The sequence below is a fragment of the Schistocerca piceifrons genome, chromosome 6, assembly GCF_021461385.2.
Source record: "Schistocerca piceifrons isolate TAMUIC-IGC-003096 chromosome 6, iqSchPice1.1, whole genome shotgun sequence".
Taxonomy (NCBI): domain Eukaryota; kingdom Metazoa; phylum Arthropoda; class Insecta; order Orthoptera; family Acrididae; genus Schistocerca; species Schistocerca piceifrons.
Genome location: NC_060143.1, coordinates 29,858,227 through 29,883,008, shown reverse-complemented (window position 1 = coordinate 29,883,008; position 24,782 = coordinate 29,858,227). Strand labels below are relative to the sequence as shown.

At 39.8% G+C, this 24,782-nt stretch overlaps 1 protein-coding gene across 1 annotated transcript in view; it reads right to left on the bottom strand.

Annotated features, from left to right (window-relative positions):
* LOC124802831 (dynein axonemal heavy chain 2) overlaps positions 1-24,782 on the bottom strand; it is a 1,031,222-nt gene that overhangs the window by 499,720 nt on the left and 506,720 nt on the right. Inside the window, 2 exon segments of the mRNA XM_047263843.1 lie at positions 8,315-8,485; positions 21,431-21,568. Coding sequence (XP_047119799.1) covers positions 8,315-8,485; positions 21,431-21,568 — 309 coding nt within the window.

The following is a 24,782-nucleotide window of genomic DNA, read 5'->3' as shown; positions in this document are numbered from 1 at the left end:
CACAACTTGACCAGAAGAAGGGAACGGTTGCTAGGACACGTTCTGAGGCATCAAGGGATCACCAATTTAGTATTGGAGGGCGGCGTGGAGGGTAAAAATCGTAGGGGAAGACCAAGAGATGAATACACTAAGCAGATTCAGAAGGATGTAGGTTGCAGTAGGTACTGGGAGATGAAGAAGCTTGCACAGGATAGAGTAGCATGGAGAGCTGCATCAAACCAGTCTCAGGACTGAAGACCACAACAACAACAACAACAAACAACAGTATTAATATAGCCCAGCTTCATTTCCTTGAGTACTGAAACTCCACGTAACATTTTATTGAATAGTTGTGTTGCTAGTTCCACAATTTTGTCACCACCATATTTTAAGAGCTCCAGATTGATACTGCCTGGTCCAGGTGATTTACCATTCTTCCTTGTTCTTAATACCTTACTCACCTCACTTTCTAAAACTTGGATCTCCTCCCCTTCCTGTTCCTTTTCTTCCACTGTTCCTTCCTCCAGATACTTATCTCCATCCTCATTTCATAATTTCTGCAAATATTTGTCCCATTCTTTCGGTGTTATCAGTCGAAGATTGGTTTTGGATTTTGTCTCTGATCGAAGTCCTTTTAATATTGGCCATTCTTCTTTCGCTCCCCGAAATCCTAGTTTGCTATTGAATTGGTACATGACCTTTCCCATGCTTCATTCTTTGCCATCCTTATTTTTTATCACTTCATTCTTCTTTTCCTTGTAGATTGTTCTTGTTACTTCTGATTTATCATTCAACCTTCAGTTGAATGTGTTCCTCTTTTCTTTAACTACCACCTCTATTTCCTTCAACCACCATTCTGCTGTATGGCTGTTGTTGTTTCCCCTTATGCACAGCACCTCAGTTGCTATACTTATAACATTGGATTTTATATATTCATATACACTGAAGACCCAAAGAAACTGGTACCTCTGCCTAATACCGTGTGGGGCTGAGCATGCAGAAGTGCTGCAACACGATGTGGCATGGATTAAACTAATGTCCAAAGTAGTGCTGGAGGGAACTGACACCATGAATCCTGCAGGGCTGTCCATAAATCCACAAGAGCATGACGGGGTGGAGATCTCTTCTGAACAGCACATTGCAAGGCATCGCAGATATGCTCAATTATGTTCATGTCTGGGGAGTTTGGTAGCCAGCAGAAGTGTTTAAACTCAGAAGAGTGTTCCTGGAGCCACTCTGTAGCAATTCTGGACATGTGGGGTGTCACATTGTCCTGCTGGAATTTCCCAAGTCCATCGGAATGCACAATGGACATGAATGGATGCAGGTGATCAGACAGGATGCTTACATACGTGTCATCTGTCAGAGTCATATCTTGAAAGGGGTCCCATATTACTCCTACTTCACACGTCCCACACCATTATAGAGCCTCCAACAGCTTGAACAGTCCCCTGCTGATGTGCAAGGTCCATACCCGTACACGTCCATCCGCTCTATACAGTTTGAAACACGACTCATCTGACCAGGCAACATGTTTCCTGTCATCAACAGTCCAATGTCGGTGTTTACAAGCCCAGGCAAGGTGTAAAGCTTTGTGTCATGCAGTCATCAAGGGTACACGAGTGGGCCTTTGGCTCCGAAAGTCCATTTAAAATATGTTTCTTTGACTGTTTCACACGCTGACACTTGTTGATGCCCCAGCATCGAAATCTGCAGCAATTTGCAGTAGGGTTGCACTTCTATCACATATTGAATGATTCTCTTCAGTCATTGTTGGTCCCGTTCTTGCAGGATCTCTTTCTGGCTGCAGCACTGTCAGAGATTTGATGTTTTACCGGGTTCCTGATATTCATGGTACACTTGTGAAATGGTCGTATGGGAAATTCCCAACTTCATCACTACATCAAAGATGCTGTGTCCTGTCACTCATGCACTGACTATAGCACCACGTTCAAACTAACTTAAATCTTGATAACCTGCCATTGTAGTAGCATTAATTAATTTAACAACTGTTTCAGACACTTGCTGTCTTATATAGGCATACCAATCCACAACATCATATTCTGCCTGTTTACATATCTCTGTATTTGAATACACATGCCTATACCAGTTTCTTTGACACTTCAGTGTATTTCTTCTGTACTTCCTTCAAATGATTCTTCCAATGTTTGTTTCTTTGTTTGTTTGTTTCCTCCCCCCATTCCAGCAGCAAAGAACGTTTGTATACTTTTATCTTGTAGGCTGTCAATACTGAAGTGTACATTTTGAGCTTTCTCAGTAGAATTCATTTTAATGTCGTTAGACTCATTCTTTGCATTATTCCATGCCCAAAAACTATTCATTTTTACAAAATAATGGTCTGATCCACACTGGGATCCTCTGTAAGGTTTAACATCTGCTGCCTTGAAACTACTTGTCTGTCTAATGACGTTGTTGCTGTGGTCTTCAGTCCACAGACTGGTTGTATGCAGCTCTCCATACTACTCTATCTTGTGCAAGCCTCTTCATCTCTGAGTAATCACTGCAACCTACATCCTTCTGAACATGTTTAATGTACCCATCTCTTGGTCTCCCTCTACGATTTTTACACTGCAAGCTCCCCTCCACAACTAAATTGGTGATCACTTGATGCCTCAGAACTAACCAATCCCTTATTCTCGTCAATTTGTGCCACAAATTACTCTACTCCCCAATTCTATTCGGTACCTCCTCATTAGTTATGTGATCTACCCATTTTATCTTCAGCATTCTTCTGTAGCACCGCATTTTGGAAGCTTCTATTCTCTTCTCATCTAACTATTTATTGTCCATGTTTCACTTCCATACATGGCTACACTCCACACAAATACTTTCAGAAAGAACTTCGTGACACTTAAATCTATACTCTATTGATAATAGACACATCAAAAAAAGTTTTGCATCACCTTGGTTCCGAGAGTTCCAGAACCTGTACAGAAAACTGGAACAGAGATCAACATAAATGTCAGTTCTACCCTTTTTACTGCTCATGAAAAACACACATTGCATGATGTACCACCATACAGTAAGACCTTCAGAGGTGGTGGTCCAGATTGCTGTACATACCAGTACCTCTAATATCCAGTAGCATGTCCTTTAGCATTGATGCATGCCTGTATTTCTCATGGCATACTATCCACAAGTTCATCAAGGCATTGTTGGTCCAGATTGTCCCACTCGTCAAGGGCGATTCGGCGTAGATCCCTCAGAGTGGTTGGTGGATCACATCGTCCATCAACAGCCCTTTTCAATCAATACCAGGCATTTTCTATAGGGTTCATGTCTGGAGAACATGCTGGCCACTCTAGTTGAGTGATGCCGTTATCCTGAAGGAAGTCATTCACCAGATGCACACAATGGCGGCGCATATTGTTGTCCATGAGCACGAATGCCTCACCAGTATGCTGCCAATATGAGTGCACTATCGGTTGGAGGATGGCATTTACATATCTTCCAGCCACTACAGCACTTTCCATGACTACCAGCGGCATACGTCGGTCCCATATAATGCCACCCCAAAACATCAGGGAACCTCCCCACCTTGCTGCACTTGCTGGACAGTGTATCTAAGGTGTTCAGCCTGACCAGGTTGCCTCCAAACATGTCTCCGACGATTGTCTGGTTGAAGGCATATGCGACACTCAACAGTGAAAAGAATGTGATGACAATCCTGAGTGGTCCACTTGGCATAATGTTGGGCCCATGTTGCTTGGTGTTGTGGTTGCAAAGATGGACTTTGCCATGGATGTCAGTAGTGAAGTTGCACATCATGCAGCTTATTGTGCAGAGTTTGAGTCGTAACACAACATCCTGTAGCTGCACAAAAAGCATTATTCAACATGGTGGCATTGCTGTCAGGGCTCCTCTGAGCCATAATCCATAGGTAGCGGTCATCCACTGTAGTAGTAGTCCTTGGGCAGACTGAGTGAGGTATGTCATCAACAGTTCCTGTCTCTCTGTATCTCCTCCATGTCCAAACAACATCGCTTTGGTTCACTCCGAGACAACTGGACACTTCCCTTGTTGAGAGCTCTTCCTAGCACAAAGTAACAATGCGGACATGAGCAGACATGATCGCAGTATTGACCGTCTAGGCATGGTTGAACTACAGACAACACGAGACGTGTACCTCCTTCCTGGTAGAATAACTAGAACTGATTGGCTGTCGGAGCCCCTCCGCCTAATAAGTGATGCTCATTCATGGGTGTTTACATCTTTGGGCAGGTTTAGTAACATCTCTGAACAGTCAAAGGGACTGTCTGTGATACAATATCCACAGTCAATGTCTATCTTCAGGAGTTCTGAGAAATGGGGTGATCCAAAACTTTTTTTGCTGTGTGTCTATTATAGAATGAAGTTTGCTAGTATGCTGCTGCCAAGAATATTTATGCATTGCCTTGTGTTTAAAAAATGTGTTGGTAATTTTTGTATCAATCCTCCTCTTTGTTTAATAGTGTTCCAGAATTGTTTCTGCTTTATTTTTGGAGTATTGTGCATCACACTTTTATTAATAACAGATAAGAGAATTTTACAATACTAGTGGTAATGGTGTTTTATGCTTTAAATACCAGAAGTCATCTGTCACTTGCCCCTGTTTCTGTTCTTTTTTACGTTTGTTTGCTTCCTGAAAAACAATACTCACAGTACAGGGCTACTATAAACGATTCACTCAGTTTCAAAGCACTATATTTTCCAAAGTATTATATGTACAAGTATGACGGATGCCTGAATAGAACCATAAACTTCCCACCAGATAGCATTACAAGTGCAGTGCCTTGACAAAATGGCAACAAAGTAAGAAAAGACCTTTTGTGTATTGGAATATGTGAAATGTTTATCTGTTACCACAGTGCACTGTGCGTGCAGAAGGAATTATAGAAAAGAATTGCCATATCAACAGAGCATCATGCATTGCTATCAAAAATTTAGGGACACCTGGTTATCTCTGTAAACAGAAAGGTACCAATCGACCAAGTGTGCTAGATGTAATCATGAAGAGGTTAAGGGAAATTTTCATACACAGTCCAAAAAATTAATGGTCTGTGCAAGACAAAAACTTGGAATAAACTGTATGGATGATTTCGTGACAGCAGTTTACATTTGAGACCATATCATCTGCAGCTTGTCCAACAATTAAAACCAGGAGATTACAGCTGATGACTTCAGTTTTGCATCACAATGCAAGAACCACTTGAGGATGAACATTTCGCCTTCAAGATAATATTCACCAGTGAAGCACCTTTGCATTTACCTGCAAGTTTAATTGCTACAATGTGTGAATATGGGACACTAAAAAATTTTGTGAACTTGTGGCACATGAATGAGATCACAGAATGTTAATGTTTTCTGTGCAGTGTCACAGATGAGGCTGTATGGACTGTTTTTCTTCTGTGAGAAGACTGTGATGGATACCTATTACTTTGATATGTTGCAGCTGTGGTTGTTTACACAAATGACTGCTGATTCTGAAAATTTAAGCTTCTAATGAGACGGAGCACCCCTTATTGTAGCACTGATGTTCATCACAACCTAAACAATGAACTTCCACTTCACAGGATTGGGTATAATGGTGAGGATAATATGGATTTGATACCTTGATCCCCAGATCACCTGAACTAATACCTTGTAATTTTTCCTTTGGGGGGTACATACCCCCACCACCAAGAACACTGGCTGCAACAGCTTAGAGAACATATCAATGTTGTTGTGGTGATCACTAACAGTATGTTGCTACATAAGGTATGGAATGAACTTGATGTGTGTTGTGGGATCAGTGGGGCTCTCATACAACATTTGTGTACCATAAAATGCAAACTTGGTGAGTTTATGATTCGATTCAGGCATCAATCATAGTGCACATGTATCATTCTGAAATATTTACAGATCTGAAAATTAATGAAACATCTACAGTACAGTACCCCTGTACAGCAGGAGTTTGTTTAAGAAAAAATTTAACTTCTTATTTACACTTTCTGCTATGTCAATCTCTTTCCTGTGTCATCCCAAAATAATCAAGCCTTTTTAAAATTCTGATCTACAATTTCCTTCTACAATCAAAACCCAACTTGTAAATTCATTCTATTTTTAACAATAAATTAGGATAGCTTTAACAATAAATGAGGATAGTTCAGTCTGAAAACAAATTTTAATGGCTTTTGGACCAAGTCTTTCACTCCTCATTTGGAATTTTACTGTGGGAAATAATCCAAAGTGGAACTAATACAAAAAACTGAGTGTAGCACTTAACATGGACATGAAATGGAATGATCACAAAGGCTCAACTGTGCATGAAGTCGTTGGTAAACTTCAGTTTATTGGTAGAGTACTATGGAAATGTAGTCAGTCTACAAATGAGATTTCTTACAAATCACTCATGCTAACCATACTAGAATATTGCTCAAGTGTGTGGGACCCATACAAAAGAAGACTAGCAGTATGAATGGTCACAGGTTTGTTTAGCCTCAGGGAGAGTGTCACTGAGATGTTCAAACAAATTTCGGACTTGCAGCCGGTTGTTGTTCAATACTTCGCACGATATTTCAACTGGGCACCTGCCAGTCATCTTCAGGTGAGCCATCGCAGACTGGCGAAAACGTCCTCTGTTCCACAATGTATACTGAACTGTAACTATTCTGCGCATGCGTCGAAAACTTGATAGTTGAACCACACTGCCCGCTGGCAGCACCCTCGCTGGTGGAATAGCAGAACTCAGTCGCCCTCTGCGTTGCTGTTTGCCACGGCCGTCGATGCACTCTGTCGTCTTCGATTTGAGCAAATCGTGGAGATGATGGGATTCCATGCACTGTCCAGCTGGTAGCCGCTGTCACGGTTTAACAGATTTTCCGCCAGTCGTATTTCTACGGATTCTTTAATAATGGAGTCCCAGAAAGACGTTGCTGTGGACAAAATCATTGTTTTCTCATACTCCATTGAATGTCCAGTAGAAATACAATGTTCAGAATAGTTACAGTACGCTATATATTGCGGAATGGAGGATGTTTTCGCCAGTCTGCGACGGCTCACCTGAAGATGACTGGCAGGTGCCCAGTTGAAATATCGTGCGAAGTATTGAACAACAACCGGCTGCAAGCCTGAAATTTGTTTGAATAGTCAATTCGCCGGGAAAATTTTAAAATTCATGTCACTGAGATGTTTGAAAGAACTGAACTAACAGACTCACGAAGATACACAGAAACTATCCCAGAAATCTACTAGTGAAGTTTCAAGAACAAGCTTTAAATGATGACCATAGAAATATATTACATCCCTCCCACACACACACATACACACACGCACACACACACACACACACACACACACACACACACACACAGACACAAATAATGCTCCCAGAGGGATCATGAGTATAACATTAGATTAATTACAGCATGAACAGAGGCACTTAAACACTCATTTTTTCCCATGTCCCATATGTGAACGGAGCAGAAAAAGGTCTAGTAACTGGTACAGTGGGACATACCCTCTGCCACACACTTCACAGAGCATAGCTATAGATGTAGAATCAACAAATCTTAATGCTCTTGGTTAGTACATTACAGATACAAGATCGACATTGAAATCATCACAAACATTGATTATCCTGTTAAATCTGCATAACCTCATTAAAAGTGTCTCTTGAACTGTCAGAGAGCCACATCTCTAAATGTTGCAATGGTATTTCAAGCTAATACTGCAAAGTATTACTGTAAAGTGGTATATGAGAGTCTCCAGGCTGTTACTGTTGACTGTTGAAATCATAAATGCTCCATTTTTCTCAAGAATTCCTCAGTTGTCCTTCTAAGGCTCAGTGTATCCTGTGCAATGCACTCACAAAGGAAATATTTTTGAGTACTATAGTTTATATCTGTGTCCTTTTTTAATAAAAGGGGAGCAAAAAATCAGAAATCAGTTGCTACAAATAGAAGCATGACTGTAACAAAAATAACTATGGAAAACTATGGCAGGTACTAAAAATTTTACAGACTGTTCAAATGGTTCAAATGGCTCTGAGCACTATGGGACTTAACATCTGTGGTCATCAGTCCCCTAGAACTTAGAACTACTTAAACCTAACGAACCTAAGGACATCACACACATCCACGCCCGAGGCAGGATTCGAATCTGCGACCGTAGCAGTCGCGCGGTTCCGGACTGAGCACCTAGAACCGCTAGACCACCGCGGCCGGCTTACAGACTGTAATGCTACAGAACGTTCAGTATACATAAAAGAAATAATAGTCAAGAAAAGAGTTTCTTTTAAGTCTGGTATCTTACTGTATACTTTACGTTACATTTGAATAATTCTACACTACTGTACCTGTAGACCTTCTGCCTTTAATTCAGCCTTTATTGCAGCTGTAAGTTCATCATATTCTAAAACAGGGACTTCCACTTGTGGAAACAAATCAGACGTAATTCCGTTGAATAATGGGAGATCATCTGAAGTAAGTTTGGCATTATTCATATCCTTCATGGCCAATAATACTACCTGAAATACACAAGAGATCCACAAAAAGCAGTCTCACCATTCTACACATAAGCTTTTAGATTTAAGCAGACCAACATCATACTAATAATCCAGAACACATACTGTCTTAAACTTTGAGGGCCCCTTTAATGTAAATGAAAAATTGGGTGCCATGTATAATGTCAAAATTGGTAAATGTTTACTACACAAATAAATAGATAAATATTTTGTATGTTTTCCCAGCATCAAATGATATTTCAGACCTGCAACCACATTTAGTTCTCTTAATCTAATTATATATTTTCCTGATTACACTATCAAGGAAGCCATGGTTAAACAACCAGTGAATATCATGATTAATTATGATCACAGAGCCCATTAGCCTTTCAGAGACAGGAGGCTTAAATAAATATAGCTGTACATCTCTTGAAGACAATCCTGGAGCAGCTATCATGAATAAAATAAGAAGGAAATGTACAAATTGTATTGTACAATCAACTATTACAGGTGTATGAAGTGGCTCTACCACAGACATATCAGAAGGACTATGGTGCTTATTTAAACATCAGAAAATTTTGAGAAAGAAGTCACACCTGTTGAATACTACCGAAAGCAAATATGATAACATATTTCCTAGCAATGTTTGCGCTGTTTTGCAAGAAGTCAACTGCTTTTGTTTACTGGGCTTTGCTATTGTGGATGTTATTTATGTCCAGAATACCACACCATAAATTAAACAGCACTTTCGGAAACCTTGCCAAGGGTAAAGTAATAACTGGTGAATGTTATGCTAGTCTTCTGGACTTAATGGATGAAAAACTACATGAGAAGAGGCCTGCATTGGAAGGGAAAAAAAGGCTTACATCAAATGCCCACAAAGGTGCTTTGGCAGTGCAAGTAACTGAAGGACTTGTAGTATGAATTAATGGAACATCCAACCTGTTCATGAGATTTGGCACCCTCTGATTGTTACCTATCCTCATATGTAAGGAAACCATTTGAGTCCTACGAAAAGGTTATTATAATAGTGGAAGGGTATTTTGCTGGTCTTCTTGAGTCAAGTTTTGATTATGGAGTCTAATAACAGGTTAGTAAACTGATCTAAAAAGTGACAATTCGAAATAAAAAAATCCAGAAAACCCAATAAAAAATTTTTCGCCTTGTTCCAGTATGTCTATGGGTAACAAGACAACTATGATTACACAAAATTCATGTAATGGGGGAAAAAGGAGCAAAAGAGGAGAGGAGCAAAGAAGACAGAGGACTGAAAATAAACAGGTTGGGAGATGAGAATGGGAAGGAGTTGGTAGGACAGACACGGTGGATACTGTTGGGTGGAGGGTGTGAGGACACTATGTTACAGTAGGTTGAAGCCGGTATAATTACGGGAACAGAGAACAAACCTCTGACAGGATGGGGTGGAGGGGGGGGGGGGGGGGGGGGGGCACGTGGACTGTGACATGGTGCCTCAGACCGCGCGCCTGTTGTAAGCATAACTCCCATCTGCACAGCTCTGAAAAGCTGGTGGTGGAGGAAAGCACAGTTGGCTCAGGTAGTGAAGGAGTCACTGAAATCAAATGTGTTTTGTTCAGCTACATGTTGTGTCACCGGGGGTCTACTTTGCTCTTGGCCCCAGTTAGGCAGTGGCCATTCAGCCTGGTGGACAGCTGGTTGGAACTCATACCAATAAAACATGCTGTGCAATGATTACAGCACAGCTGGTAAATGACATCGTTGCTTTCAGTGGTGGCCTGGTCCCAGATGGAGAAAGATAAGTACTGGAATAGGAAGTGCTGGTTGGGTGAATTGGGCAGGATTTGCACCTGGGTCTTCCACAGGGATATGATCCTTGTGGCGAGGGATTGGGATTGGAAGTGGCATAGGAATGGACTAGGATGTTGTGGAGGTTGGGTGGGCAACAGAACACCACTTCAGGAGGGGTGGAAATTGTCTCAGGTAGAATGTCCCTCATTTCAGGGCACGATGACACGTTATACACAACCTTAAAACAAATCCCAACCTAATCATCCTACATGCAGACAGAGGTTCCACGATTGTTGTTATAAATCGCAGTGACTACCTGGGAGAAGGCCTCCACGAATTATCTGACTGCTCTGCTATAAACTCTGCCTGAGTGATCCCATCCAAGATGACCGACACAAACACCAATCCCTACTTAAAGCTTTAGGCCCCTTCTAGAACATCTCCCCTGAATCCATTTCCATTCTCACCCCTATGACACCCAGCACACCGACCTACATGCTCCCCAAAATCCACAAACCCAACAATCCTGGACACCCCACTGTGGCTGGTTATTGTGCCCCCACTGAAAGAATTTCACCCCTCATTGACCAACACCTCCAACCAATTGCCCACAATCTAGCCTCCCATGTGAAAGACGCCAACTACTTCCTTCACTGACTCTCCACCATCCCCACCCCTTTACATCCTGGATCCTTACTCATCACTGTTGACACCACCTTCCTATACACCAACAACCCCCATGCTCACAGTCTTAACACTACTGAACACTACCTTTCTCTATGTCCCTCAGACTTCAAACTCACTACCTCATTCCTCCTATGGCTGCCTTTTTATGGGCCATCTAGAGGTGACCTCCCAAGTCTCCCACAACACCAAACCCTAAGTCTGGTTCACATTCATTGATGGTATCTTCATGATCTGGACTCAGGGCTAAGACACCGTATCTTCATTCCTTCACACCCTCAACACTTCTCTCCCACGTGCTTCACACGGCCCTAGATGTTGACCTCCTCCTGTATGATGGCTATATTTGCACCTCTGTCCACATTAAACCCACCAACCGCCTAACAGTACCATCATTTTGACAGCTACCATCCCTTTCACACCAAAAAATTCCTCCCATACAGCCTGGCCATCCAGGAACAGCGTACCTGCAGTGACAAACTTCCTTTGCTCAGCATGCTTAGGGTCTCACCAAGGCCTTCACAGATAGGCACTGTCCCTCAGACCTAATCCAAAAACAAATCTACCACGCCAATTCCTCTCACACCCCCAAACCTCCAACCAACACCAAGAACCAGCCACAAAGGAGACACACAAATTATATCTCAAAAAAGCTATCAACTGTGTGTTACATTTTAAGGATACTAAAAAATCAGTCACAAAACCTGTTCTCATACATGTATATTATGCTTACTTCCACTCTACATTACAGTATGGAATCATATTTTGGGGGAACTCACCTGGAGGTAGATACATTTTCAAAATGCAAAAAAAGGCAACACACATAATTTGTAACCTAAGATATAATGAATCATGCAGACAACATTTAAAAAAAAAATGACATTATGACACTGCCCCCTGCTTACATTTATAATATCGTCTCATTTGTCAAGTCATACCTGTTTAACAATGACTGCACATTAAAATTCAATGGAGATATTCATAACTATGCAACAAGGTAGCAATCTGACCTACATATGATTCAGTCCAGAACTACCTGCTACCAAAAACGTGTTTTAAATGTTGGGATACAAATGTATAACAATTTACCAAATGAAATCAAAGCAACAAACAACCCAAGAGCCTTCACACATAAGTTAAAAAATATCTCTTGGACCAGCGCTTTTATGCAGTTGATCATTTTTTTGAAAGGAGTTAAAATTGTAAACAATTTTATGATAAATGTTCAATTAGGTCTGAAAATTATATACTGTGCATGTCTATCAAATATACTGGATTGTTATATACTGTGCATGTCTATGAAATATACTGGATTATTTTACTATTACATTTGTATTGGCTGTTTGTATTTTACTGTACAACATTTGTATTTACTGTTTTGTTAAAGATAGCTAACTTCCTCATTACAAAATAATGTAAAATCGGTTTATTAGAAATTACATTGCAAATATGTTCTCTTGACCTGTCCAATATCGTATGTACAACAATACAATTCTATGATTTGTATTAACTGTTTTGTTTAAGATAGATAATTTCCTTGCTACAAAATAATGTAAAAATCAATTTGTAAAAATTACTTGTAGATAGCTCTCTTGACCTGTCCAATATCATATGTACAGCTGTACAATACTATGATTGCCTGGATCAATAAAAATACAATACAGTACAGGTCTAGTTCTATCTGGACTACCAAATTCACCTCCAGTGTTCTAGTGTTATATAAACATTTTTTTCTCAGCACTGGCTCAAGGGAATATTGTATTTATTTACATGGACAGTAGTATAATACAAACAAAGACTGCTTATGAGGCACTTCAATGGCTTGGTTTAGTGTCAGAAACTGCAGCAGAATATGGTTTAGAAATTAATTTTGCAAAATGCCAGTTTTTGAAGAGAACTGATGAGTTTCTCGGAAGAGCAGAGGCAATCATTCGAGATGCTCAAAGGCATCCTCTCATCAAATCCAATTTTAAAAATCTACTATCCAAAATGAATGAAGTGGAAGAAGCCATAAAGAGGATGAAAGGGGGCAAGGCACCAGGTTGGGACGAAGTAACAGTGGATATGATACGAGCAGCAGGAGAAGTAGGAACCCAGTGGCTATACAGAGTGCTGAGGGTGGTGTGGAAGGAGAACAGAATTCCTGAGGATTGGAAGAAAGGAATTATAGTCCCGATCTTCAAGAAAGGGGATAAAAGGAGATGTGAGAACTACAGAGGAATCACCCTGCTATGCCACTGTGGAAAAATCTATGAAAAGATGCTGGAGAAGAGAATAAGAAGCAGTATTGAAAGTAGACTGCAAGAGGAGCAGTACGGTTTCAGACCGGGAAGATCAACAACGGACCTCATATTTGCGGTAAGGCAACTGCAGGAAAGGCACTATGAGTACGGGAAGGACTTAATCATGGCCTTTTTGGATATTGAGAAGGCGTATGATAGTATCTGTAGGGACAAGCTCTGGGATGTGCTGAACGCAAAAGGGATAGATGAAGAGATTACACGAAAAGTCAGAAAAATGTATGAGGGAAGTGAGAGTTGTGTGAAAGTGGGGAGGGAACGTACTGCATGGTTCAAGCTGGAAAATGGGCTGCGACAGGGAAGTGCACTTTCACCTTTATTGTTTATTATTGTTATGGATGAAATCCTACAGCAAGTATCAGATGCAATTGGAGATCATAAAATGAAAGCAGTGCTTTTTGCCGATGACCTGATGTTATGGGGAAATTGCGTGAAGGAGGTGCAAGAGCAGTTAGATGCATGGGAGGCAACGGCAGCACAATATGGAATGCATTTCTCTGCAAAGAAAAGTGAAATAATCGTCACAACAAGGAAGAAGAATAGGCCAAATGTGGATATAACTTGTGGAGGGGAAAAACTACAAGTGGTAGAGAACTTCAAGTACCTGGGAAGCGTGATTGAAAGTAAGGGGGGAAACGCAATGGAAATAAATGAAAGATGCAGAAAAGCAGGGCAGTTCTACAAATGCATTAGGGGGCTTATTTGGAGCAAGGAGGTGCCACAGAAATCCAAGGGAATTATATACCGAACCTACTTTGTCCCCATATTGACATACGGAAGTGAGACATGGGTAATGCACAAAAGCGACAAAAGTAGAATACAGGCTAGTGAAATGAAGTTCCAGAGGAGCAGGTTGGGTGTAACAAGACGAGACAGATTGCGAAATTTGTATGTGAGGGAAAGACTAAAGGAGGAACCAGTACAGGACAGGATAGAAAAATCAAGACTGCAGTGGTATGGACACATGAAGAGAATGGATGAGGGAAGAATTCCAAAGAGGATGTTTGATCTGCAACTGGAGGGGAAGAGGCCCAGAGGAAGACCAAGAGATAGATGGGTGAAGGGAGTGAAGGAATGTGTGGTGAGAAGAGGAGAGAACTGGACGAAGGTGGAAGAGGGGGAATGGTGGAAAGACAGAACACGGTGGAGAGGCTTGTGTTCCCGACAGACCCAGCCAGTGGCTGGAAACTGTCCAAGATGATGACTATCCAAAATGCAAGACTGAACTTCACACAGATGCAAATAAAGAATGTTTTGGATCCATGTCGTGACAAAAATCTCCATTCAGTCTCGTATATGAGTAAAAAATAAATAGATAAATAAAAAATTAAAAAATGAAAAAAATGCAAGAGGAAAAATACAGCAGTTATGTCCTTGAATTTTCAGCTATTGTTTATGCCTTTAAGAAATTCTGGGTATATTTGCTAGGAATGCATTTTATGATTGCAACAGACTGTGCTGCATTCCAAAAGACTTGGATAAGAAGAACTTATCAATGAGAACAGCAAGATGGGCTTTCACCCTTGAAGAGTATTTTTACACCATCAAGCAATGATCTGGTTCTAGGGTGAAACATAGATACCTTAAGTGATTGTGTAAATCTATTGTTTGATTTTGTGGATGGTTTAACAGCTAGAATCAGGAAAGCTCAAGAGAAGGATGATGGTTTGACAGCAATTGAGAGTATTTTCAAAGAATGCCTTGTGAAAACTTCTTAATGTGAGATGGACTTCTTTTCAAATTCTATGATGGAAGAAATACTTTCCATGCACTATACAATGTGAAATCATCAAACTTGTGTGTGAGAAAGGTTAAGCTAAATGAAGAGGAAGTAAGAAAGATTATTGTATATGAGATTTAACTGAAAAGGTGAAAAGAATCTTTAATTGTGTAATTGCAAATAAGAACTCAGCAAAAAAGGAAGGTATCCTTCATCCTTTATTCCAAGAAAGTGAGCCTTTATATACTTATCACATGGACTACTTCATTCAATTCACAAAGGACGTAATCACATTTTAAGTATTACTGATGCATTTACCAAATTTACTTGGCTGTATCCTGTAAGGACTACAAATTAAGCAGAAGCAATTAATAAGATACAATTGCAGAAACTACTGTTGGAAACCCAGTCCAACTTATTGCTGACAGAGGGACTTGCTTTACTTCTCCAGAGTTCAAGGAGTGCTGCATTACAGAAGCAACAAGAATCTAGGTCCATATAGAATTACAAAAGTTGAAACAAATGATATCTATGTGTGCCAAGGTAACAAAGACAAGGGTGCCAGGACTACAACAACATGTGCTGGATTTATGTGACTCTTGTCAAGTGACTGCTCATTATGGAAGTCAGATGATTGTCAGGGTGATCAAATGTAGGATTTGGATGGGGGTTCAAGGATTTTCCAGTCAATGAGACATGACACGCTGGAGAAGCAGTATACTGGAGAGCAGTTTTGTGTGTTCTCGTAGAAAAAAGTTAGATTATACTGTTCTCGACTCAACGCCCCTCCTCCCCCCACCCCTTCCCCTCCAAAGTATTAGAGGTTGTAACTGTGAGAATAATAAGCCATTCTACATGAAAGTAGGAATATCTGGTGAGTTTATTATGGGTTCTAAGTATGAAATAACTTAAATGAGGCTAAGTGTCAATAGCAGGTTTCGTCACACATACCACTCTAGAGGAGTGAATAACACAACAAATTTTGTTTATGAAGTTAGAAAATAATAACATAAAATAATATGTTTAGTGAAAATGTGCATTTATTGTGCATTGGTTTTATTTTTATTGAGCATCTGGTGTGCCATATTGAGGGACAATGTTCCTCTTCAGCATGGGAATGCAGTCATGACAACTTAATCAGAGGAAATACCTCCTTGGATGCAAAAGTAAATATTCCAATGATTCTGCCCTGGATATAGACTTTTTGACACTAATCTTCCATGTGGAAGCATTAACAAATGAGATTAGTATGAGTTGCTGATGTACTAAAGTAAAGGGAAATATATGATGCGTTAAATCACAAATGGTGTGGAAAGTTTATTCATAAAATATGGTGAAGAAATGATAACATCTTGGATTTAAAGTTGGTACAGGAGCTTTGGTGATGAGGTCTAGATGATTAACAAAGGAAGTACACACTCAAACTACTATTATACAGATATAATTACAACCCCCTGTTCGAACCAAGAGCTCCACTGCATGGATCAAATATTATAATGATATAGGCATATTGGAAATGGAGCTAGAGGGACTTTTGCATGAAAGGCAGCTGTTGTAACATGAATTAACAACATCTCAGATTTGTAAACATCATTAATGTAGTTGAAATATGGACAACTATTAAGAGCTGTTCAAGAAGTATCCAATATTTACTTATAAAATCGGTCTTTATTCAGATACAATTGTTGACACCAGTCACCTTCAAAGCAGTCCCCTTCAGCTTCAACATATCTCACTCAACTCTGCTGCCAATGCTCGAAGCATTGCTGGAAAGTCTCTTTAGGAACAGTGCGTAGCTGCTCCATCAAATTCTGCAAGGTCTTCCCTGCTCTCAAATCTGGTCGCTTTCAGAGTCTTTTCCAGTTTACAGAAAAACCAGAATTCACCCAGTGCTAGGTCAAGGGAATAGGAACGCTGACAAACTGAAGCTGTACTATTTTTGGCCAAAAAACTCTGAATTAACTGAGAATGATGCCTGCATTATAGGGTGTTTCAAAAAGGACTTTACAACTTTGAAAACTCATATAAATTAATTCATAGTACCTATAGAGGTGATTGTAGTGTCAGTTTGTAGGGAAATACATCAAGTTTTGTCTCACGTAGTTTGCTAGAGCTGAAATGCACCACAAGGAGTGGTAGCAGCAGTTGTGTTAAAGATGGCTGCCTTCATTGGACCCCAGGTGTGCTAGCTGTTTGTTTTTGTTTGAAGAATCAAGGTCACTGACAACAGTTCAGCGTAATTTCCATACCAAATACACTAAAGATCCTCCTAGTAGGCCTACAGTTTATGAGCAGCATAAATGTTTTGTAGAACAGGGTACATTTGTGCCCTAAGCAAGAGCAAAGTGTACAGCTCCTTTTTTTCTGTGAGAGAACCATCAACTGGATAGTGTACCTGGATGTATTGTAACAATTTTTAATGCCACAAATTGATGAGGATGACAAAGAATGAAATGTTTACTTCAGGCAAGATGGTGCACGACCCCACTAACTGGCTGATGTCCAGGATTTTCTCAGTGATTGCTTTCCGGGTCAATGGACTCGCTGTGTTGCGCCAATTTTGCTTGGCCCCCATGTTCCCCAGACTTGATGCCACTCGAAAATTTTTTTTTTTTTTTTAAATGGGGATAGCTCCTGTGCCAGCTTCTCTATTTGAATTCAGAGCAAGAATTTACGCCACCACGCCACCACAGCGCGTTTGGGGAGAAATTGGCTTCCGACCGGATGTGTGTGGGGTAACTAACGGAAGCCACATGCAACACCTTTAGTTTAAGGTAAAAAAACTTGATGTGTTTCCCTACAAAGTGACACAAACCCAGGTCTATATCTTCTTTCAGTAAATCTATACAAATTTTTAAAGTATTGCGGTGAAGGTGCCCACTGCCTGCACGTCTGACCACTTGCATCTAGCTGCTTCATGAAGGCAATGCAGAACCTCTTGGAAGTATTCCTTACTGATACTAGTACCCTTTGGGGTATAATCATTTGGACCACATTACTGGAATCACAAATATGGTCACAATGAATTTCACATTGCTGCAGACCTGCTTCACTTTTCTGGGTCTCGGGGATAATGGATGCATCAGTTGTGATGGCTGCAACTTTGTTTCTGGCTCGACCCATAAACTCAGTACTCATTACCAGTGATGACTATTTTAAGAAAGTTGGAATTATTGTTCACAGTATCCAGCATATCCTGTGCAATCACGAAATGAAGTTGCTTCTGCTCAGTTCTTAGCAACTTTGGCACAAATTTTGCTGAGACCTTCCTATAGTCCAACTGTTGGGTTAAAATGGAATGAATGAATCCAATCCTAACTTTAACCTTATCTGCACATTCTCTGGCTGTGATTTGTCTGTCCTACATTAACAGGGTCCTTACATGATCAATAACAATGTCGCTTGTGGATGTTGAGGGCCTAACTGAATGTGATTCTCTCTTCATTGATGAGCAGTTGTACCACTCTCTTATCTGTGTGGTACTCATTGCTTCATCCCCAAACAGTTGTTGAATCTTGTGGATTGTTTCAATTGGAGAATTGCCAAGCTTAAAATAAAATTTGATACAATGATATTGTTCCACTTTTTCTGTCATTGTGCCCACAACACAAAATCCAATGATATCAGTTACACATATTCGCTTGTCAATGGCTAGCCGACAACTGGTTGTTCGGGGTGTCATGAAGAAAAATTAGGCATGTGCACAAGATTATTTTCACAGACACCCACAATGGAGCGCACTACCAAAAAAGTGTAAACCACCAGCCCAAAATACTTTTTAGTGCATTGCCTGCTACAATAAAGAAAATTAAAGAATTTCATAAATTCAAGGTAGATCTTAAACAATTTTTACCAACACATAGTTTTTATGAATTGAAGAATATCTGAATATAGACAAGAAATATTATTTATATGTACTGATATAAAATATTTGTATTTATTATCCAAGTTTTTGAAACAAATTAAATATAAGAAAATATATTGTAATTGATTACATACATATAATGTATACTCTTAGCGGATGTATAAAGAGACTGATTGATTGACTACAAACATAGAGATCATGTGTGCCCCGATACCCCTTATAGTTTCTTCAACAAAAAATAAGTTTGAATGATTTTTGAACAGCCCTCATTCTATCCAATGTTACACCACATTTAGGTTAGTATTTCATTTTTGTAGTGATAATAAAGAATAAATACAGCTTAGATGACAAAGTCCAGAAGACTGCTGGAAGTAAATGGTCAAACTACTATTACATACAACTTACAGCAACCCATATTAGATGCAGCTGCTACACTGCATTTGTTGTAACAGTGACTGGCTGCAAGTTCCAAAGAGGGCTTATGATTAAAGAAAGGAAACTTTAAGACAAGTCAAGACAAGAAGAGATATCTAAATTAAATAAATAAATTTGATAAAGAAGAGAAACTAACTGGAGTGATAACTGTTTATTCTTTGAACTTGAGATTTTGAGTTTCCCAACAATTTGTGATGCAAATGATAAAGAATCGTTAAAAATGGAGAACATTAGAGAAAATTAAAAGTGAAGAGCAATGAAAGCAACCTCATAAGAAGGAACAACTTTTGAGGAAATGTTGGCCTGCCTGGGGTAACAAGGAGAAAAACTAACTGTAAAAAGGTGATAATTTTAACTGATGACCTTTACTTAGACATCACAGAATAACATACAACCTAGAAAATTTGATTAAAAGAAAAGTGAGCAAAAAAGAGGAGAATACTAAAGAAAATTAAAAGTGAAGAGTGCTGGAAGCAACTTAATGAAAAGAAAGTTTCTTGGAAATGTTGGGCTGCCTAGACTAACCAGAAGAAAAACAGACTGTAAAAAAGTGATAATTTTAACTGGTGACATACACGAGGGTTGGAACTTTAATAGTGACAACTATTTATTCACAGCTCGTACAAAATAGATAGGTGTTTCGAAGTTTTACTGACTTTCAAAGTAGTCACCAGCATTGTGTATAACCCGTTGCCAGTGATGTGGAAGTCACAGGATACTCTTGGCAGTGCCAGTTGAGTTGACAGTCTGAGCAGCGCCGTCTATTGCCAAAGAATTTGTAGCAGTTCTGAAGCGAATGCCGTGAAGTATTTCCTTCAGTTTCGAAATCAAGTTGAACTCACAAGGGCTTAAGTCAGGGGAGTGCAGTAGGTGGTATAGCAGTTAGCAACCCCATCAGTCAAACAAATCAGTAACAGCTTGTACTGTATGTGCTTGAGCATTGTCCTGCAAAATCATGGACAGGTCCTGCAGAAAGTGTCATGTCAAACAAATCAGTAACAGCTTGCACTGTACGTGCTTGAGCATTGTCCTGCAAAATGATGGTCAGGTCCTGCAGAAAGTGCCATCACTTCAATCTCTATGCTGTTCATTTTTGGAACACAACCTATGACCAGTTTAGAGACAGGAGTGATGACACTTTCTGCAGGACCTGACCATCATTTTGCAGGATAATGCAAGCTGTTACTGATTTGTTTGACTGATGGGGCTGCTAAGTCCTATACCACATAATGGACTCCCCTGACTTAAGCCCTCATGAGTTCAATTCTATTTTTAAACTGAAGGAAACACTTCACAGCATTCACTTCAGAACTGGTACAAATTCATTGGGCAATAGACTGCGCCGCTCGAACTGTCAACACAACTGGCACTGCTAAGAGTACCCTACGACTTCCACATTGCTAGCAATGGGTTATACACAATGCTGGTAACTACCGGTACTCTGAAGATCAGTAAAACTCTGTAACATGTATCTATTTTGTACAAGCTGTAAATAAATAGTTGCCGCTATTAAAGTTCCAACCCTCGTAATTAGAGGTCACAGAATTATATTCAACAAAGAAAATTTGATTAAAACAAACATGAGCATTAAAGAAAGATAGTGACTGACAAATTATTGCACAATTGAGATATTCACAGTACATAGTGGAATGTGGAAAGTCTAGTGTCTGCACAATTTCAGGGGTGGGATTGGCCATGTATAGAGCATCTACAATCTCACTATGATCAAATATGCCAAAAACATGCACCTTGCCCTTTCTGAACCCAGTTATGTAGCTAATGACCAGGAAAGGATCTGAACCCCTCCCGATCATGTGACATGCCAAACTGTGCAATCTGCCATTGCAATAGGATCATTCACTCTTCAATGCATCAGCTATATCAAAATCAGTTGCTACTAGGTGTAAAACATAACTGTAGGATCACATTATTATTTATACTTAACTACATATTACTGAATATACTGAATTAAAAGAATTTCCAATGAAAATCATGTATGTATCAGAACTCAAAGGCAATCATTTACGCAGGCAATGCATATGTTTGCTTACTAACATCATAAGTAACATTCCGTAAAAATTTCTTGCATACTACATTTGCACATACATACAAACACACACACACACACACACACACACACACACACACACACACACACGTACACAAATTATGTAAATTTAAAAAAGAAAACAACACACTTCTTCATCTGGAAGATCTGGAAAACCTCTTCTTTTACGGCCGGCATATCTGAGCAAAGCAACCATGCTTCGAAGTCCAAAATCATAATGGTCTTGTTTACTCAATTGTTGCATTGCTAGGGAGTATAATGTGTAAACCTGAAACGTTAGTAACACATCAGTACCTTGTATCTTTTTCATAATGAAATGTAATAACATTTTGCATTTACTGGTGCCTGAGAGAAACAATACAGTTGTAATACGCACTTCAGTTTGTCCAAAATAAAAGCACTTTCATTTTAAGTACATCAAATGGAGTAAGGAGGATGCAGATTAGTTATGTTTTTCAGTTGTCCAAAATAAAAGCACTTTCATTTTAAGTACATCAAATGGAGTAAGGAGGATGCAGATTAGTTATGTTTTTCAGTATTTCCAACAAAGTTTGTTGCATTTACTTGAGTTAAGTAGACTATTTTGAGCTCAGGAATGTATTTTACAGGGCATAATAATAATAATAATGATCAGAAATAACCATTCTACTTCCACTGCTGGACAAAGACAACTTGTAACTGTTCCATACATTTTGATCTTCACTACAAGCATCCAGTTCACTGCTGTATGTTTTCTTGTGTGGCCGACCCACATGCCATAAGAAGAACGTAAGAACGTACTGTCCTATTCCTCTGTTTTCCTCCTCCTTTTATTCCCTAAACACAAAAGTCACTCTAAACATTTTGTGCAAGTGCTTCAGATTCTTGCTTCATATAATTTTAAAGGCCTTTTCTTGAAGTTTTATGCTTAACTATTTCCCAAAATAGTACAGTTAAAGTTTTACAATTTGCCTTACAAGTAAATCTCGCACAGGAACATCTCACAGACACAAGCTCTTGCTTCCCAGATATAATGGAGCCAGATCTGGATTATAAGTGAGATACAGAAAGATTCAAATTCTGTATTCCATGGAACACTTGTGACTGAGCCAACCAATGAGTACATGCATGATGAACAACCCTCTTATGGACTCCTGCATATTTCCTGTTTCTATTTTCTTATTTTAATTTTATGAAAGCATTCTCTAGAATACCAGTCCACGTTAACTGTCTGACCTTCAAGTATAATAGTTACAGTGTGTGCACTTGCAACACAGAAAGCACATATCCCTTGCACTTTACAGTTTTGTACAATTAGCAGAATTTGGGAGGACCCAGCTGATGACTGCCAATTCATCTCTGTGTCCCTTTGGGTCAACTGTTCTTCCTCACAGCTTATGATGCTGATTACAGGTTTTAGCTGTTGGCAGATGTGCAATTGCTGAGCACTAGGTTAGGCAGTGTTGTACTAACTAAAAACACATAATTCTAAGAGAAAGTCTTGCTTTATCCATGGTTATGTTTGCAAACCTCTGCACTGGACTTATATTAATAATCTGGTATCAACAAAATTATGAGGCAGAACTATTGGCCCTTATTTCAGAATTGGTGGCCAAGAGACAAATATTAAAGTACACAAAAATATCCAAGCTTTCGGAACTACTTGTTCTTTCCTTGGGAAGAAAACAGTGGTTGGCAGGGAAGGGTTAAAAAGGAAGGGCAGGTCGGTCAGACCCCATGATGTGACAGACCCACCCCATGTGAGGGGAAGGGGTGACAATCAAGAAGGGGGAGGCATAAGAGAAAATAAGATGTCAATGATAATACATTACTAAGCACTGTGCAGCTTCAGTCCAAAGGTGATGAGTACAGACAAATTACAAGGATGAGAAATAAAATGAGTAGCAAAATGAAGATCTAGGATAAAAGAAAATGGGGAAAATATCAAGGGAAACATGGGATGAAGAATACAAAAATTAAAAAAGCGGAAAGCAATATAGAAAATAATTAAATAAGGCATAGTGAATGAAAAAAGATATAATTTAAAAACTCAGCAGATCAGCAGATAAGTGCCAGACTATGAATCCAAAATTCCAGAGCCAATTCTCAGTTAGACTAAGAATTTTTCTGTCGCCTATTGCTTCTTTCACCTATGGAAATGGTTTTTCTATGTGAAAAATAATAGGTAGCATGATGGTTAGGTCCTCATTAAACTGTAGGCATCTTTTAAATATAGGTCCCCCAATAACTAGCTGGGTAATGTATTTCAGAGATTTTCGAAAAGGCAAGGGCACAACAGGACTATGCCTAATAGAGCACTGTGATGTTCAAACTAACATTTGGGTTGTGGACAGTTTTACATAATTAAAAAAGTATGAAAATGAAAGGGATGATAATAATGAAAAATAAGAGGGGGGATTGCATATTAGTGCAAGTTAAGTCTATGAGGGTATCACGACGCAAGGATGGGCTGGAGGGAAAGTTCACATCTCTGGAGTTCTTAAAAACTCGCATTGGATGTGAGGATCCAAATCCTTGAACTATGGAGATGGGAAGCTGCACACTAAAATCTCACTGCATTCCAACACCCTGTTGGACTCAACTTACGTTACCATATAAGGCTTCGATATTTCAGCTTACTTCTCCATTCTCTCCCCCCACCTCCTCTTATTGGTGATCCTCCCCCATCTACTTCTCCTCTTAGTCTCTCATCGCACCACTCACTTCATTTCTGTTACTCTTAATTCATAATTATTTCTCAATGAAAATACATAACCATCAAAGTTGTACAGAAGTTTGTTTTTATTTAAATAGCGACCAGTTCCGGATGTTAGCAGATTATCAAGCCATCCACATAAGTGCTACCATAACACCATAATGTGTGTACCCTGGCACATTGCTTGTTTCAGCGGATAAGTGCAAGTTACAACTTGCATATGACAGTCCAGTGCTGCATGTGTGTTTTGCTGCACTGTTGCAGACCACCAACTGTGTTTAGCTTGTCTGCTGAAAATAATTCAACAATTATGACACATGGTACCTGGCGTGAATGGTGGAATTTGGTACTCCACCATCAATTCACATGTGACATTACTGTAGCTGATGAGGCCAAAGAAATTATAGGCACTGATTTCTGAGCACAATACTAGCTCCTCCTGGAAGCAGCAAATGCCTGCCTAGGGGTTAATATTACTGGACTTATGGCTACTGGATACCATCACAATGCCAGACTGTATGACATCAAGGTCGTACAGGTTGCAGATGAGGAGAACCACCACTGCTGCACGAGTTCCCCACGTTAACGACACCACCCCACATGCCACAGCAAGTTTGGCATGGTACCATCCACCATATAAAACCACGGATGGACCGCCAATGTCTTGCTGGCCGAGAAGATTGACTCCAGGATACCTCACCCTTTGATGAAGCAGAATTCATTGCAATGTTGTGAGAAGGCATCATCTGACCTTCCAGAAGCCCATGGGCATTCGAGCCGCACTTGG